The sequence below is a fragment of the Scomber scombrus genome, chromosome 5, assembly GCF_963691925.1.
Source record: "Scomber scombrus chromosome 5, fScoSco1.1, whole genome shotgun sequence".
Classification (NCBI taxonomy): Eukaryota; Metazoa; Chordata; class Actinopteri; order Scombriformes; family Scombridae; genus Scomber; species Scomber scombrus.
In genome coordinates, this window is record NC_084974.1 from 28258246 (window position 1) to 28274154 (window position 15909).

Below are 15909 nucleotides of genomic sequence, written 5' to 3' on the forward strand. Positions count from 1 at the left end.
CTTATTCTCAGTAATGCAATAAACACAACTGATCATTATGATAAGGTGATGGGGTAGTCTGATTTAAATTGATCTTTCAGTGAGGGAATTCAACATAGGACAAGCATGACTTTGTATAAATTACATTGAGGTAAAGGAAATGAGAATTAGTGTATAATATGGAAAAACGTGTGTATGGAGTGTATGGAAATCAGGACAGTAAATATTCAGTCAAGTATGCACATGTATGTTTGTATCAATGCGTGTGAATGTGTATGTAGGTCTGCATGTATACTGTACATACTCACATGCACATGTACTTATACTCTTCTTTCTTACATATTTTCTATGTATCTTTATATTGTTTTCTTTATGATTTGCTAATGTGAGGACTTTAATATTTTTCTACATAGCAAAATAAATACAGTGTAAAAGAGTAAAGTAAGTAAAAAGTAAAAGAGAACCTATAAAAACCCTGAAATAAACAGTCAAATTAGACAAGTGCATCAAAAGCAGATTGTGTTTGTAATATTTTTCCTTTTTCTTTGCTGTTTGCAACGACTGGGCCTTCAAAGGAAAAATCAGATGATTTGAAATTTGAGTGTAACATCTGTAAACATGCACTGAAAGCTTTCATTTTCTCATCTCTGTCTGTTTGTATCTTTGCTTATTTTCTATCTTCTCCTTAATTTTTACCCTCTCTCTCTCTTCTCTCGTTCTATCCACATCCACAAACACAAACAAACACAGCTGTCGCCTATTACTCAGGGCAAGTGAGAGCCTGCAGATGGGGACTGCTAAATGCCGGTGCCACAGCACATCAGCGCTTAAGAAACAGGGGCACCTGCTGTGATCACAGGTGACAACTGGCCATTTGCACACACATGCAAAGACCTACACACTCAAAGCAGCTTCTGCGTAAACACACTGTGAATGCAGACCTATATTACAGTGCCATAGCTACAGGCACAAAGACACATGGCTCTGGCACCTAAACAAAGTGGGACATATTTTTAAAAAAAACATCTGCCTATGGGCACACTTCTGTTGACTTCATGAATTCTGGACATTTATTACACACACATATGTGAATGTAGACGACACTAAACCTGTATGTGTATTTAAACTCCTGCTTATGTCTGTGGGTATTCTGAACATATGCTTATGAGACCAACACAAATGAGAGATAGTGACGGTGACTGTGAGGAATTTATGAAGGATTTTGTAAAATGGCCACAGGCTGTTAGCATAGTTAACAATTAAAATAAGGTGGTTTATATATTCAGTAATACATGAAATGACTATGCAGACATGCTGTGTCCCTGCCTTCTCTGGGTTTATACAAAGGCTAAGACACAAGTTTGTTGGCAAAAACAGAAAGATTACTTTTTATGAATAGTATTTATTAAATGTACTATACTGGGTATGTTCAAATATAAGATTATCATGTATGGTATTTATTTTATTTTCATATCATAACATACCCTGTTGTTGTAATATTCTCTGTTTTACCCTTTAAGACTGGATGTGACGTGAGCGCATTTTACGTGATATCATCGTTGTCTAAACATATGCATTGTGATTAGCTGAAATCTTGCGAAATGCATTATGGGATGCATTTTATTTTGTTTGTGTTTTCAAGCCCCAGGAAGAGCACTGGCCTTTGAAGCCAATTTGACATAGTGGCCAAACCATGGAATTACAACTTATATGGCAAAGGCCTAAAAAGCATTTTTCACACACACACAATCATAGGTGGCTATGCACAAAAATGTGCACAAATGCAAAACAATCGATACATTTTTTGAGCTTCACAACCCAAATGGCTCATTCCACTATCTAATTTAATCTGTTCTGTATGATCACATTTCATTATTTTAACCCACTTCCAGTTAGCCAGAGGCCTAAACTGGAGGTCACCTGGGTCAGGCTGGCAGAAGTCTCTGATGGACCCACTCTATGGGTGCATTAGGCCCATAGTAGTTGTGCAGTATAAATTCATCCGGGTCCTCCCACTCTTTTGAATGGCAGTGGTGCGTTTAGGCCACATTGACAATGGCTGGTCTGCAGTCAGGAAGTTGATCCAGAGTCAACTTTTGGAGAAACACAACCCAATGTCACGCTGAGGTGGCCAATCACAGCCAGGGATCAGAGTTGTGAAACCCAGCCATAAGGGAGTACAAAGACGTTACTAGGGTGAGGGGTGGACATTTCCTTTCGTTTGATAATATTAAAAGTAAAGTTAGACTTCGCTGTCGGCTTCCCGGCTCATTTCAAAACAGACGCGATAAAAAGAGAGGAAGAGCTGAGTGCACCAGCGAATGAGAGAGAGAGCAGCTGTGGTCAAGAGGGAATGAAGAAAGGGAGCGGCGGTAGCAAGAATGCCGGTGCTGATTAACAAACCGGTACCTTGTGATTGTTTAACATGCTTTAGGAGGCTGTTTTCTAACAATGCTTCAGGTTTTAGAACAATTATATAGAGAGCACCTTTATATGTTATGTATATATATTATAATGGGTTAAGGATTATTTGGAACAAACAACATAGAAACCAAAATAATTTAAACATATTGTTAATGTATCACTATCCATCTGTACAGTTGAGTAAATACAGTGTAAATAAGTGTATAAGTGTTGTAATAAATCCTAAATCATAATAAACCAATAAGCTTAATTTCATATTTTCATGCAATGAAAATCAACAGCATACAGTAAATCTAAAGTGTGTTGTATTTTTTAAGAGAGGAATGTAATTTGTTAGGTATTTATCTTTACACACCCTACCTTCATTGTTTTTATTGGAAAATGACATCACATTACATCAGTTTAAACTGTATCACTATGTTGATACAGTGTTTTTTTCTTTACCTTTTAAACTATAGTTATGACAGGTTGCAGATCAGCACAGTGAAGGAGAGCCGGTCTTTTTGGTGTCGGTGCGATTCATAGAATGGACCTCTTAAGCCCCGTCTGCAACCCCTTGACACATGTAGCCTGTACATTTGCTAACATAGGCTAAATGTTGACAAGATGCTCTTCCCCTCTCAACACGGCCTTCCAGCAGAACAAAAGAATGATTTAATCATTCAGCTACAGGCGCAGTCTCTTTCCTAATCAAATTTTCAGACATTTGGTTTTAATGTTATCTTCCTGTTAAATATTCATCGCAATGTGGCAGCGCCCATCTGATTCATCAAAGCGTAAGACACTTGTTTTTCCCTTTCTTTCAGTCTCAGCCCCCCTCTCTCTCTCTCTCTCTCTCCCCCTTCACACATTCTTCTTTTATTTCTCGCAGTGTTACACTTCTCTGTGCTAACCAACACTCCAGTGCACGAACAAACGACTTCCAAAGACAAAGGAAATCTCTTTCTTCTGCCAGAAAGCTGGTGAGATTTTACGCTCTGTCTGTCATCAGATAATACGTTCAATTTGGGTGAAGAAAGGCAATGATTCAAAACCAGTGAAACGATACCATGACATCTTCAGAGGCTGTGAAAAGACTAAGTTGAGGCCATTTAAAGACTTTCAGCCAGGTGAAGCTTTACTTTAGACGGAATAGTTCTGTTGCTGTTTAAGGATGGAAGATAGGATAAAGTCAACAGCATTTTTCCAGGATAAAGAACATCTGTTTCATTAGCTGCCAACTGCTGATTTAATGTTCTAGTTATAGTTCCTCTAAAAGATTACATGTGGACATAGCGAATGAAACTCAAAGCAATGTATTACTTTATGTAGAGCATGAATTTGGAATCAAATGTTTGCCTGATTTCATATGTTTTAATAGTTGAAGAGAGATTGATAAAGAGAAAGAAAGACAGTATTTGAGAAGATATAATTCCAGTCTCATTATAAGAAGCCTTGAACATCAAGTAATTTGAGTATTTATGCTTTAAATGCAACAGATAAAGGGTGTGTGAAGACTGAAAAGTCAAGAGTCCAGAGTTGAAAGTGGGGGGAACATTTTGCAGAATGATTTCCTTTGTTGAGGGCAATAAAACTTGAAGTGCTACAGTAACTCTGGGCCATGAGTTAATTTGCAACTGTAATAAGTCCCGTTGGAAATCAATCAGCATGACTACAATGGAGGAAAGATAGGCGATAGATAAAAATGCATGTGTATGTGTGTGTAAGAGAGAGACAGAGAGAGAGAGAGAGAGAGAGAGAGAGAGAGAGAGAGAGAGAGAGAGAGAGAGAGAGAGAGAGAGAGAGAGAGAGAGAGAGAGAGAGAGAAACTGTTGTTTGATCATCACCCACATGCAATAATTTTCAAATTTTCTGAATCTGGTAATATACACTAACATTTTAATTCTCAGTGATCTCACTTTTCATCTAACTAATGCAACCAATTCCCCGAAAAAAGGCTTTCATGTCACTTATCAGCCTGTTTGATGTAGTCACTTTCTATCTCTCAACTGTAATATACTTGATATATTTGACAATAGCAGCCTGCTATGAACGAGAGAGAGAGAGAGAGAGAGAGAGAGAGAGAGAGAGAGAGAGAGAGAGAGAGAGAGAGAGAGAGAGAGAGAGAGAGAGAGAAAGAGAGGGAGGTCTGAGTTTAAGCACAAATGTTTACAATTTGTATCTACCCTCGAGTGACTAAGGTTAAAAAGTGTGCAACCCTGTCCAAGAAAAATATATTCTCCATATGTTTATGTTTGACCCATAGCATAAAAAAAGTTTTACTTTTTTCAAAGTGCATTTTGATACCATTTATGCTCTTCATTTTTTTTAGCATTCCTTTTAGTCTGTAAATAAAAAAAATGCTCTCTATATAGTAATACCTCTCTATATAGTAGCTGCCATTGCTAGTAGCACAGTCTGCCCTTCTACTGCTGGGTTCAAATATCAGGAAATGAGACATGCATGTATTTCAGTATTACTGTTTTGTTTTGTTTTTTTATTCTCATTGATACAAGCTACATATTCACTGTTAGAGGTGTGTTAAGTTGCTGCCAAAGCAAATGAAACATCCTACTGCTACTGCTTCACATTTAAAGCATTTAACGGGTGTAACACTGGGTAGCTTTTTTTGTGCGAAGCTGTCACAGGGACCACATTGAATTTGTCACTGAGATTAGCGCTGCATTGTAAAAACATGAGTTTGTTTGGCTGCACGGCAAACAGATAAGTTGTTCTGTTGTATTTTAGTCAAAGTAGCTTCTCTAGGAGTGTCTGCAGTAGTATTTAACCGCTTGCTGATATCTCCTGTAACCATGAGAGTCGCCAAATTCAACCATGACTGAAATCTTAAGGGCTAAAACTTTATATTTAAGTAACGAAGCTATGGCCTAAAAGCCAAAGTAATAATGTCAGTATTCAATTAACCCTATGGGGAGGCAAGGATGAAACACGAAAGAAAAAGTAACCTTATCTCACCACTTTCTGTTTGGAGTTTGGTCTTTGAAGTAGCCACTCAATGTCAAGAGAGTTGGATGATGGGAACTGGTGGTGGCACGGTAAGGTAGCATTGTCCCCAACGACCTTCTTCATATCCGTTTGGGCACCTACCGACAGCAGGCTGCATAGAACTGAGGGAGATGAAGGGAGAGAGGAGTTAGAGAGATGTCAGATGAGAACACTAGCTCGATTCGAACTTGAGACAAGAGGCAGATGCTGCGATTGGGAAGCGAAACCATGCTGATACAAGAAACTGAGACAGAAGACACAGTGAGAGATATGACCCAGAATTCCAATCACTGTCTGACAGATGCTAAGATACATCACATCCGGACTCTGACGGGAGACCGAATGGGGATTCTTGAAACAGGAAAAAAGAGTTTGACATAGAAGGTCAAAGAGAAACATTATAATGATCTTTTTGTTAACCCTTTTTGACAGGGGTGGTCAAATATTGCAATGTTACTGTCAGCAAGTACTTGGGAGTTGTAGCCTTGAATTGAAAGATACCCGGTGAGGAACTATACTGCCAGCTATAATAAACATGCAGAAAAAGATAAATTAAGTCATTTGAATTAAAAATGGGAATATCCGATATAGGACAGACATCATCCACAACTACTGCAGACGGAACGTATCCAAAGCATCGCCTAGTCTACTAAGTGAAGTGCTTCGGTTGCAGTGAAAAGTAGCAATAACCATGTGTGTGTGTAAGCAAGTGACTTTGGGCACAAGCCAGACTGTCAGGGCCTGTGTCTCAGTGGGGGAGCAGCAAGGCTAATTTATTGGAGGATGCTGGACAGCCCGGCGGGCTCGAGTGGAATTAGCCAGAGGCGTCACGGGGGTTTGCTGGAAGCCGAAGCTGTTGTGTGTGTGTGTGTGTGTGTTTGTGTGTGTCTAGAGGGGGTGGTACACTGCTGAGATATTCGACTCCCTCCACCTGGTAGAAAGACTGTACAACAATGCAGAGCTCCACTGAGCTTATGCACACAAATGCGTCAGATATTTTTGGCTCGACAAAATTCAACTTAACTACCTGCCTTTAATTTAATAGTTGAATAAGCCATTAGCTCCGGGGGATTCTGAACGCTTAAAATAAAGTTATTGGCATCTATCTGTAATCATATGGGAATGTACCGGTTGTGTAAATATTTTTATATCTCGTTTTCATTATTATGCTGCTTAATAGCTGCTTAGAGGTCCAATGGTTCTTCCTGTTTGCACAGAATAAATAAACATCATGGCTGAACAAAAACTATGTACATGCACAGGTGTTATGTGTATGCTGCAGAGTGATTAAAACCCAAAGCCAGTCGCTGAAAAAATGCCTTTATGCTCACTAGACAAAATCACAGGCTGTCAAATGTTCCACAAGAGGCCAAATGTGGTCTGTGAATGCATCAGCACTCACTGGGCGCCTGTTCACTTGTCTACTGGTCCACCCTCACAGGAGCCAACACCCTGTCCCATAAGTGATCTTTGGGCCAATGAAAATGTCAGCTCTGTGCTATGAAATCAATGAGTCAGTGCTGACGCAGGACACAGAGGAGAAAAGTGGAGAGTTTCCCCCATACAGATAACATCATCTGGTGGGTTTCAGCAGTTCTTCTGCTATAAAATTGAGCTGAGGGCTTCTCATTGTCAATCAAGCTTAAAGTTTCCAATTGACATTCGTCAGATGGACAGAGAGCGAGTACTTCATAGTTGTCAGTGTGTTTGTGTGTCCCTTTGGCAGCCTAAGAGTGCTGAGGTCCTTCTCCTGCTGTTGGACCACCTACTAGGTTCAAATCATCAGTCAGCACAAAAATAAAGGCTTTCTCAGTGAGGAGCTCCTGGACCCTGAAGGTATCAAGGTTTATGACTTTTTAATGCAGCATTTGCAGGGTCGGTCATCTTGTGGACTCCCCACCGATATTTTTTAGTTTGGATGTCAGGAGAGAGAGAGAGCTTTGCAGTTTAAAGAATATTCAAGAGGGAGAAGGGTCAGACTGTCAGCCGGTTTGACCTAATGGGGCGAGTTAATGTCTGATGGTGGTTAAGGGGTCTGCTGGTCTGCCCACTGTCTTCCTTCAACTCCTCAGGCTAGCCTTTGTGATCACTGCCTCTGCAATCACTCATCAGCAGCCCAGGCCTGAACCTTGCACAGTGTAGCAGGCCTGATAAGAGCTCCCTGCTTCCTTTCTCACCTCCCACCTCCCCTTCAACTGCCCACCGCTTCAGCTGCAGGCTCCGTAATAAAAGAGTTCGCCTATAAAATAGATAGAGCCAGGGTGACCGAAGAAAGCGGGGCATTGCAATCTTTTACCACAAAATGCACTTGACTTTTCACTTACCAACTTTAAATTGACCCTCAAACAATGACAGAGGGTCACCTCACTAACTGTGCCAAAATATGCTTCATAGCCCAACAATGAGGCTCAGAGTGCCATAAATTGTTTGTATTTCAAAGGTGCAATAGGCAGCACATATGTTGTATCTGTAACAGAAAGTAATCTGTCTTAGTTTTTACCAGAAAGACTCTGCAGAGAAATCAGAGGGCTTTTTGTTTGGTATACAATCGCTGCTCCTCACTTTCCCGCTTAGTTATGGTCTTGCAGAGGGGCTTTTGTGCTCTGGAATGGATGACACAGTGGTCCAAAAATAAGCTAGCCTTGGTGTGAGTTTGTGCTTGCATTTGTATTGGCCTCATTCACAGTGTGCACAGCTGGGATGATTGGACTGCAAGACCACATCATTTGTGTCAACATCAATAATGAGACACAGCAGATTTCACCTCTGTGGCAGCTTTGCACACATAGTATGAAAAAAACCTGTTTTGTTAGTCAAGTTTGGGTTCATGGCCCCTTCAAATTGCAGCAAGGTGACCTAGAAACATTACAAACTGTGAACCACATTAGCTTAAAGCCAGACATATATGTAACATTCCTTATAGCAGTGCTGTGTAAAAATTCACGTCTCTATGAGATTCCATAAGGACATGGGAAAGTCCATCGGAATAAACATGTTGTGAGAGAGAGGCATACATGTGGAGAGGACTTTTTAAATGGTAACTTGTACCATATCCCAGGACATATTCTCCACATCCCTCTTTCTCTTTCATTGTGTCTGCTTTTCGCAGCTCCATTTGGCTCAGCTTCACGCTTCCATTTGTGGCTAAGTTCAATCTTCACCCACAGAAAGAAAGGAAAGAAGCATATCATAATTAACAAAAGAAAGTGGGGAGCAACACCAGAGGTTTAGAAAGACAGAGTGAGGGAGTGAGAGAATAAGATAGACACTTTTGACAAAAGGGGGAGAGTGAGAAGCTAGGGTGAAATATGGAGGAACCAATTTCTATGAAAAGGCCCTAGGGGGAGTTGTGCTCCAGTAAATCCGCCTTACAGAGCCCCGCAATCTTATTATAGTGTGGCCTGTGAGACGGACAGACAGACAAACACGGCAGGCCTGGATCTTTCACACTGCCCAAAGTCAAGCCCCGTATCCCCTCAGTCAGCACATCGGTCTGACCGGGGCCTTTGCCATGTCCAAAGCTTATGACCTCTGGTACTCAAACACAGCAGATCAGAGAAGGGAGAGGGACATGGAGAGAGATAGAGGGGTGGAGTGAAAGGGGGAAAAAAATGGGTTGAGGGAGGGGTGGAGGGATGGTGCAATGCCTTATTTTGAGCACTTACTGTAAGTCACTGGTGTGGAGGATGGATTATAGCATCACAAAGGTGGTTTTAGACACAGGTTAGAAAATACACAAAAGCAGAAAAGATTGGGGGTATCACTGTTTTATTTCTGCTGACTATTTCCCGCTGAGTGCATTCACACTGTGGAATACACGTGTGCTTATCTACATATAATGTACATGCATGACTGCTGGTGTGTATGATGAATGCTCTATGCTCTGTCAGATAGACGGTTCCACTTCCGCCTATCTGCATAACGGAGATGTGAAAGACTATCTTTTACTGACAGTAAATCATGACGCCTTACTTAGCATAGAGACCTATGGTTTGGAATACAACCATCATCAGGCATAAAGACTGAAGTCACATGCCTCACTGCAGCAGGAAACAGTAACAATCATATCCCAACCCTGCCAATCAGCACAAAAACTGTTTATGTTCTTTATATTATAGGCTCATGGCGTTACAGAGAAAGAGAAGCGTTTGGGCTGTATGACCTCCACACAAATTCACTAAAATAGAACGTCATGCATGTAATTATCAAAATCTGACATGTCAAATATAGGGCTGATGAGACAATGGGGAAATGCTCACATCTCAGTGTGCTGTTTAAAAGCCTGCATCTGCCCCAACCAACTGTCCAGAAGTCTTGTTCTTGTGTGACCTGAATTAGTTATTCAGATGACAAACATTATATACTATAAATACCACCAATGTGGCACAGAGATTCACATATCGGAAGTTACATCTTGACCTTTTCGCTTTCCTAATGTCTTTAAGGATTTCGAGACGGCTTTGCTGGAAATGGCACAAAAAAAAAAAAAAATCTTCAGATGTCTCAGCAGACAAGAGGCCACCTCCAGTTGTTATTGAAAACAGATTGCTGACAAAAACAACCCTCATGCTCACTATATATATGAGAGACCTTTTTTTCCACACAGCCACAGCTCCCTTTTTAATTACAGCTTCTTAAGGGGTAAGTCTCTTTAAATGAACTAAGTTATCATGCCCTATTAAAACACATGTTTTGCATATGGCACACTACACTAGTCTCCTTGTAGTTTCAAGGTCCAACTCATGAATATGTTGCTCCTGTGAAAATCAAAGGGGTTGAGTTTTTTTTTAACCCTGACTTGAGGCTGGCTCTTTGAAGGGATAAAATCCCATAATCCTCTTTGCCTCACACCCAGCGACCAACACACCCTTCTGCTGACATGGAACTTTTGTTGGTAACATTTTACAATAACGTACATTAAGTCATTACCAAGGAATGAGTAAGGAACAAATAACTGCTAATTAGGAATTGCTAGCAGGTAGTTCCCAAAAAAAAGCCTCTTCATGACTGAGGTTACATTTTTGTGCCTCTTCAATGAACTTTTTATGAGAAATAATTATTTGTTATGCGCTATTTAGCATGAGTGTCACCCTTTTATATTGCATTCATTTGCAGCACTGTTCTGTGCTACTACAGTTATGTTATGAGAGCCACCATATGTATCATATTATGTTCCTCTAGTTATGAGAGCCACTAGAGGAGTGAGCCAACTGAAGCTTGAGAGGAAAACATCTAAAAATTAGGGCCATCTTGTTTATGTTCATCTTTGATGAGGGGTTTCTAAGAACTACATTTGAGGAGAAAAAGAAGGGATGGAATCATTTCCAAGCAAATCCCTTGAACCTGGAGGGGGAAGCAAATGGGAAAAGAGAGGGAAGACCACTGGGAATGGCAAAGAAGGAGATAAAATGCCACTGAGGCTTGGAAAATATAAGGCCCTGTGGTAAATGTTCACCTTGTACTGCTCTTATTGCCTTCATTAGAATCCCTTTCATGGCCTTGTCATTGCTGTCGTAGAGCGATTGGGATGCCATCCCGCTGTCAGATCCCCAAAATAGATCCCAAATTAGTTTCACAACAAGCGCTTTTAATTCCCCCAAACTATACTGCATTTTCCATCAGCAAAATAAGGAAGTAGGGAGGAGATGGGGGAAAAAAGCTAATTACGACATACCCCAGGGGAGGGAGAGTCAGTGAAACCTGCTTACAGTGCTATACTCATCTTATCAATGCTGCATCTGGTGGAGTCACCCACACTCACACTTGGTGTAGCTGTCCAAGATGCTACGGTTGCTCCATAAATCTTCTGCATTTAGAATGAAATGGTCCAAAGAGCAAAGAGCTCCTCATAAAGGCCTACACAGGCCCCATGCACAGTTTTCACCAACCTGCATTGCAACTGGTCTGATAACCATTGTATCTCTCTAACCTTCTGTTTGTTTTCTGAGCATCTGAGCTGTGTGCCCCTCTATATTCCCCTTTATCTCCTCCTGTCCTCTCATGTCTCTGAGGCATCTCTTCCTGGACCAGCACCCATCCTGGAACTGCTCTGCATCCCTGACTGTCGGTGCCATTTCCTGAGGTTTTGGATCTGGTTCCGCATCCTGCAGTTCATCCTCACTGCATGTCTCTCTCTCTCTGACTCATATCTTTATTTTTCTTTGTCTCTCTCCTGTTTGAGTAATGTCTTTTATTATCTCTTCTCCTGTGTATGTGAATGGTGTGCTGTGGGTCTCCGCTGTGTGCATATGTAGTCTGTCCTCCTGCCAGGTCTTAATGTGGATGGAGGTCACGTGGATCCAGGCCTATTTTGTTCTGGTGGCACCTGGAAGCTGGTTGCCATCCTCCTCATCACACTCTTCACATATACTATGAATCCATTACAGACAGTCGAGTCTCTTCTCGTGTACAGATTTGATTGGCTGACTAGCATCACGTGAGAAGTTTGGCTATGCACAGTGGTCTGTGAGTTTCCGAGGGCCGCTCCGCTTTCACCATAATAGCTGGAGAAGCTGTGCTTTTACTAGCACTTTACCATCTTTGTACAGTTTACTTGTTTTTTTTCAAATGGAAAAGAGCTCTTAGACACTAAACATTATTATAAGCAGTCTGACTTTAGATTTTTTCCACCTTATTGTGGCTTTTGTAAAAAACTGCAACTGGACACGTGACCAAGTGGAAAGAATGACATGCAGGAGACTTTGAAGAACTCCAGTCTCTCCCACAAAGAAAAGTGATTGTCAGTGGCTGGATGTTTTTTTTTCTTTTCTTTTCTAATTAAAAAACAATTCATTTTTGGAAAGCATGGTCCCCATTTAAAATGTTAATTGCAGCAATGCATCTTAGAGACTTCAGCTTGACTTGCAGAATAATCTCTGGAAGCTCATGTGGTGTTAAACCATTTACAGGGTTACATTCGGCTTCAAAAACAGCATTCAACACATTTTTCCTCCCTTTAATGTGTTCAGACTGAACAAGGTCTAAATGTCAAATGGTCTGTTTTGCACCAGATAACACGCTTCAGTTAAATGGGGCTTGGACAGTGACCTCTCTATTTCGCTACAGCAACGGATCCACCCAACATCTGGCAAGGTCTAAACAAACCAGCATGTGTGCACATTCACTTTGTTCTGCATGAGGATCTCCACATCTGAGTCTATGGAGAGCAAGCGGCAAAGATAAGAGAGTTAATGCCTTGCAGAAACGTATCACCAAGGTTACTGAGTCTGTATGTAAAGGGCAATTCCTCCCTGCAGCAAGCGTACACAGGCTCAAATAAACCTGCAGTCCCCCACTGAGAAAACTAGTGGAATACATTTTGATGGAGGTGAGTGGATCCTTTGACATATTGAGACATTGACAAAAGTGTTTCATTTAAAATAAAACACGTTTTTGCTGTTTCCTAGAACATCGGCTGAAACTCATTTTCACTAGCAAGTGTGTAAGATGGAAGAGAATGGCTGTTTAAGTCAGCAATTAGGGCTATAGAAAAGCACAACCCCAAATCCAGTAACAAAAATTACATTTGTTTTGACAGATATCAAATTTGGTTTCCTGCCATGAACAAGAATTTCATTCTTGCAAAGAATATTTTTTTTATTCCTTTGTATTCAAAAAGCTTTTGTCCCAGAGCTTCTTTTTTTTTTGTCTGAGGGGCATAAAGGTACTTTTGTTGGTGGGGGTTTGAAAATAAGGAGATAATATTCATCACAGAGATCTTGAGGAACAGACACCACAGTATAGACAACACAGTGAAAGCTCTGTTTGACCCTGCATGCCTGACAGATGGCACAGTGAGAGACAAGATGAGCTGTATTCATTAAAACACTTTAGAAGACAGGTACGCCTGCTGCTGATCAACTTAAAGCTCTCCTGTTGGGCATTGATATGGTATACATCAGCAAAGCACTGCTGGAGTTTGGACAGATGGACTAGCTGTGATATAAACAGCCATAATGCCTACAGTGCACATATAAACAACCTTTTTCTCCTACCCCTTATCCTGGCACATCATCCAACCACAGGCACAGTTCTCTGGTCCCCAAGACACAAAATGCTCCTCAATTTCCCCAGTTATTTATGTGGTCTAATCTCAATTTGCGGCTGGCAAGAGTGTGAACGAACTCCTCTCACATTGTTGGAGTAGCTGCACATGGGCACTGACCTCAGCGGATCAATACTTAATAAGCTTTTGTGCTGCCAAGTCCATTTTGCTGCAATCTGCAATTTTTTATGTCCATTAGGTTGAAAATAGAGCTGACTAGGTGTATGACCACAGGAAGTGGAATGTATCGCGGTCGCCCAGGCTCTCTCTGATGATGGATGCTTCACAATAGTGTGAGGCTGATGAAAACTTCAAATACTATCTGCCTCGTGCACTATAAAGTACTGCACCCCTGACTTTTATTAAATGCAATTCAATACCCCAGTGCTGTTTCAAAGAAGCATTTAACAACTTGTGGGAAGACAATAAAAGCCACAGTGGGGTATATGGTTAAGTTTGGCAGCACGTGACGGAGAACAAGGAGAACGGGGCCAAAACAAGACAAGAGCTACTGCTATATTTAGAGTAACGTTAAACTCATCTTTAGAAGAACTGGGAGATAACCCCAATCGGGACATATAAGCAGTACATATTGGGAGCTTATAGTGTTATATTGGGAGCATGTAGGGAATCTGGACACTCCTCCTATTCTTCTCCTCCTCTTCCTCGCCTCTCTGCACACACAGATTTAATTCCATTATTTAGGTCACTGTGATTATTTATCACTGTCTAAAGTCCAAGTTCACCTGGGGTTAGACGGTGAAGCCTCTCTCAGCGAAGGCACTAATTTACTTCACTGGATTCATGGGAGAATAGGAATTGAACACAACAGAGCAGCTCCCATGTTGTACATTTCATCGGCTAATTGAAAACAGACGGGACGCTAACTCCCTCTCTCCATCCGCCCAGCACTAGTGCGCTGCGTCACTGACATATTAGCGCTGTCGCCAGTCCTATGGTATGCATCTGACATATCATTTTACGTGATCGGTTGAGTGGAAAAAAACAAAGCAGGGGGCGCCTCGTACACAAATGAGAAGATTATATTGTTACAGCTGCTTCTGCCGCTGCTGCAAAGGAGGTAACCTATCCATCGAAGCCAGTGACTGGGAAGGACACATTGATGGCTGCCATTTCCCCAGAGGTGAGCAGATGCCACGTCTGTTTTGGCAGCTGTATGCTGAAAGGTGTTGACTAGTGGGGCAGCTGACATAGGCAGAGTGGTGTTTGCACGATGGCCAAGGAGGTCAACAGGCCCTGCAAGGCTTCCAGGAAAGGCCTCACTTATGCTAATTTAGGAGAGCTAATGGACCAACCTACCATCTGTCCTTATGATTAGCTAAGTCCATTCATACAGGACACTAACCGTATTCACCTATATACACGCTCATACATACAAAACACACCTACAGATTATTCATATATGTGGTGGGAATAACAAACATGCAAAGTAACCTACAGGGTGTAAAAAACAAGCTGTATAATCCAAAGAACATGTAAGTGGAATGCATTCATTGGCCAATATAAGTATGAATTACTATATCTACTCAAGACAAGTGTTCAGTCGTATGTGTTGTCCACATCAGAAAGGCAACGCCATGTTTTAGCAGTAACTGTCTGCATGTTTCTGGCTCTGAACAGTGATATAACTACACACATACACACACACACACACACACACACACACACACACACACACACACACACACACACACACACACACACACACACACACACACACACACACACACACACACACACTCCTCCGAACAAATACTGGCCTTTGTGCTGCTCAGCACCACATCATCCCACCCCCCCAAATGTCTAGAAAAGGAATGCCCACGCGGCCACATCCGAGGGCGCAGAGAAGATTGAAACCAGATGAATGGAGTTCGGGCGCAGCCTGCTCGCCAGGCCCATATTTTACTCCCACAAGCCTGATTAAAGCGAGGTGTGGCACTAGCTGGGCCAAGGTAGCTTATTCCGGCAGGGAGAAGGAGATTTGCTTGCAGTGACACCTCAGGCGAGCAGGAAACGGGGCGAAGGTCACAACTTAATTCTCTGCAATCGGCTCACACTGTTCCAGTAAAGGTTCCCTCGATAAAGCAAAGCCAGAGATCAACATTTTAAACAGACAAAATAAAAGCACAGTTCTTTATTTAAAGATACCTTTGACTGAACTTGATTCTGCCTAAAAACAAGGAGTCACGTGCCCTTTTTTTTTTGGAGGGGGGGTACAGCGGCTGAGGAGGTATAAAGTAGGCCATTGGCATGGAAACGGTTAACTGATGTGCCAAAGGAAATGAGGGCAAATTGCAAGAATTGTGGAGCAACAACTACTAGGATCAGACAGAAGTCACATTCACTGTAGAATATGATATGGATCATATGAAAAAAGGCATGATACTACATAGGCATTTAATTTGATATGATACCATGTTTGTATTATAGATACATTATGATGTTTTTTTTTCCTG

At 41.5% G+C, this 15909-nt stretch overlaps 1 protein-coding gene across 1 annotated transcript in view; it reads right to left on the reverse strand.

Moving 5' to 3' along the window:
* Positions 1 to 15909, reverse strand: part of clmpb (CXADR like membrane protein b) — a 62594-nt gene that overhangs the window by 9967 nt on the left and 36718 nt on the right. The window contains exon 3 of the mRNA XM_062419532.1: positions 5359 to 5510. Within this exon, the coding sequence (XP_062275516.1) occupies positions 5359 to 5510 (152 nt within the window). The remainder of the gene's footprint in view (positions 1 to 5358; positions 5511 to 15909) is intronic.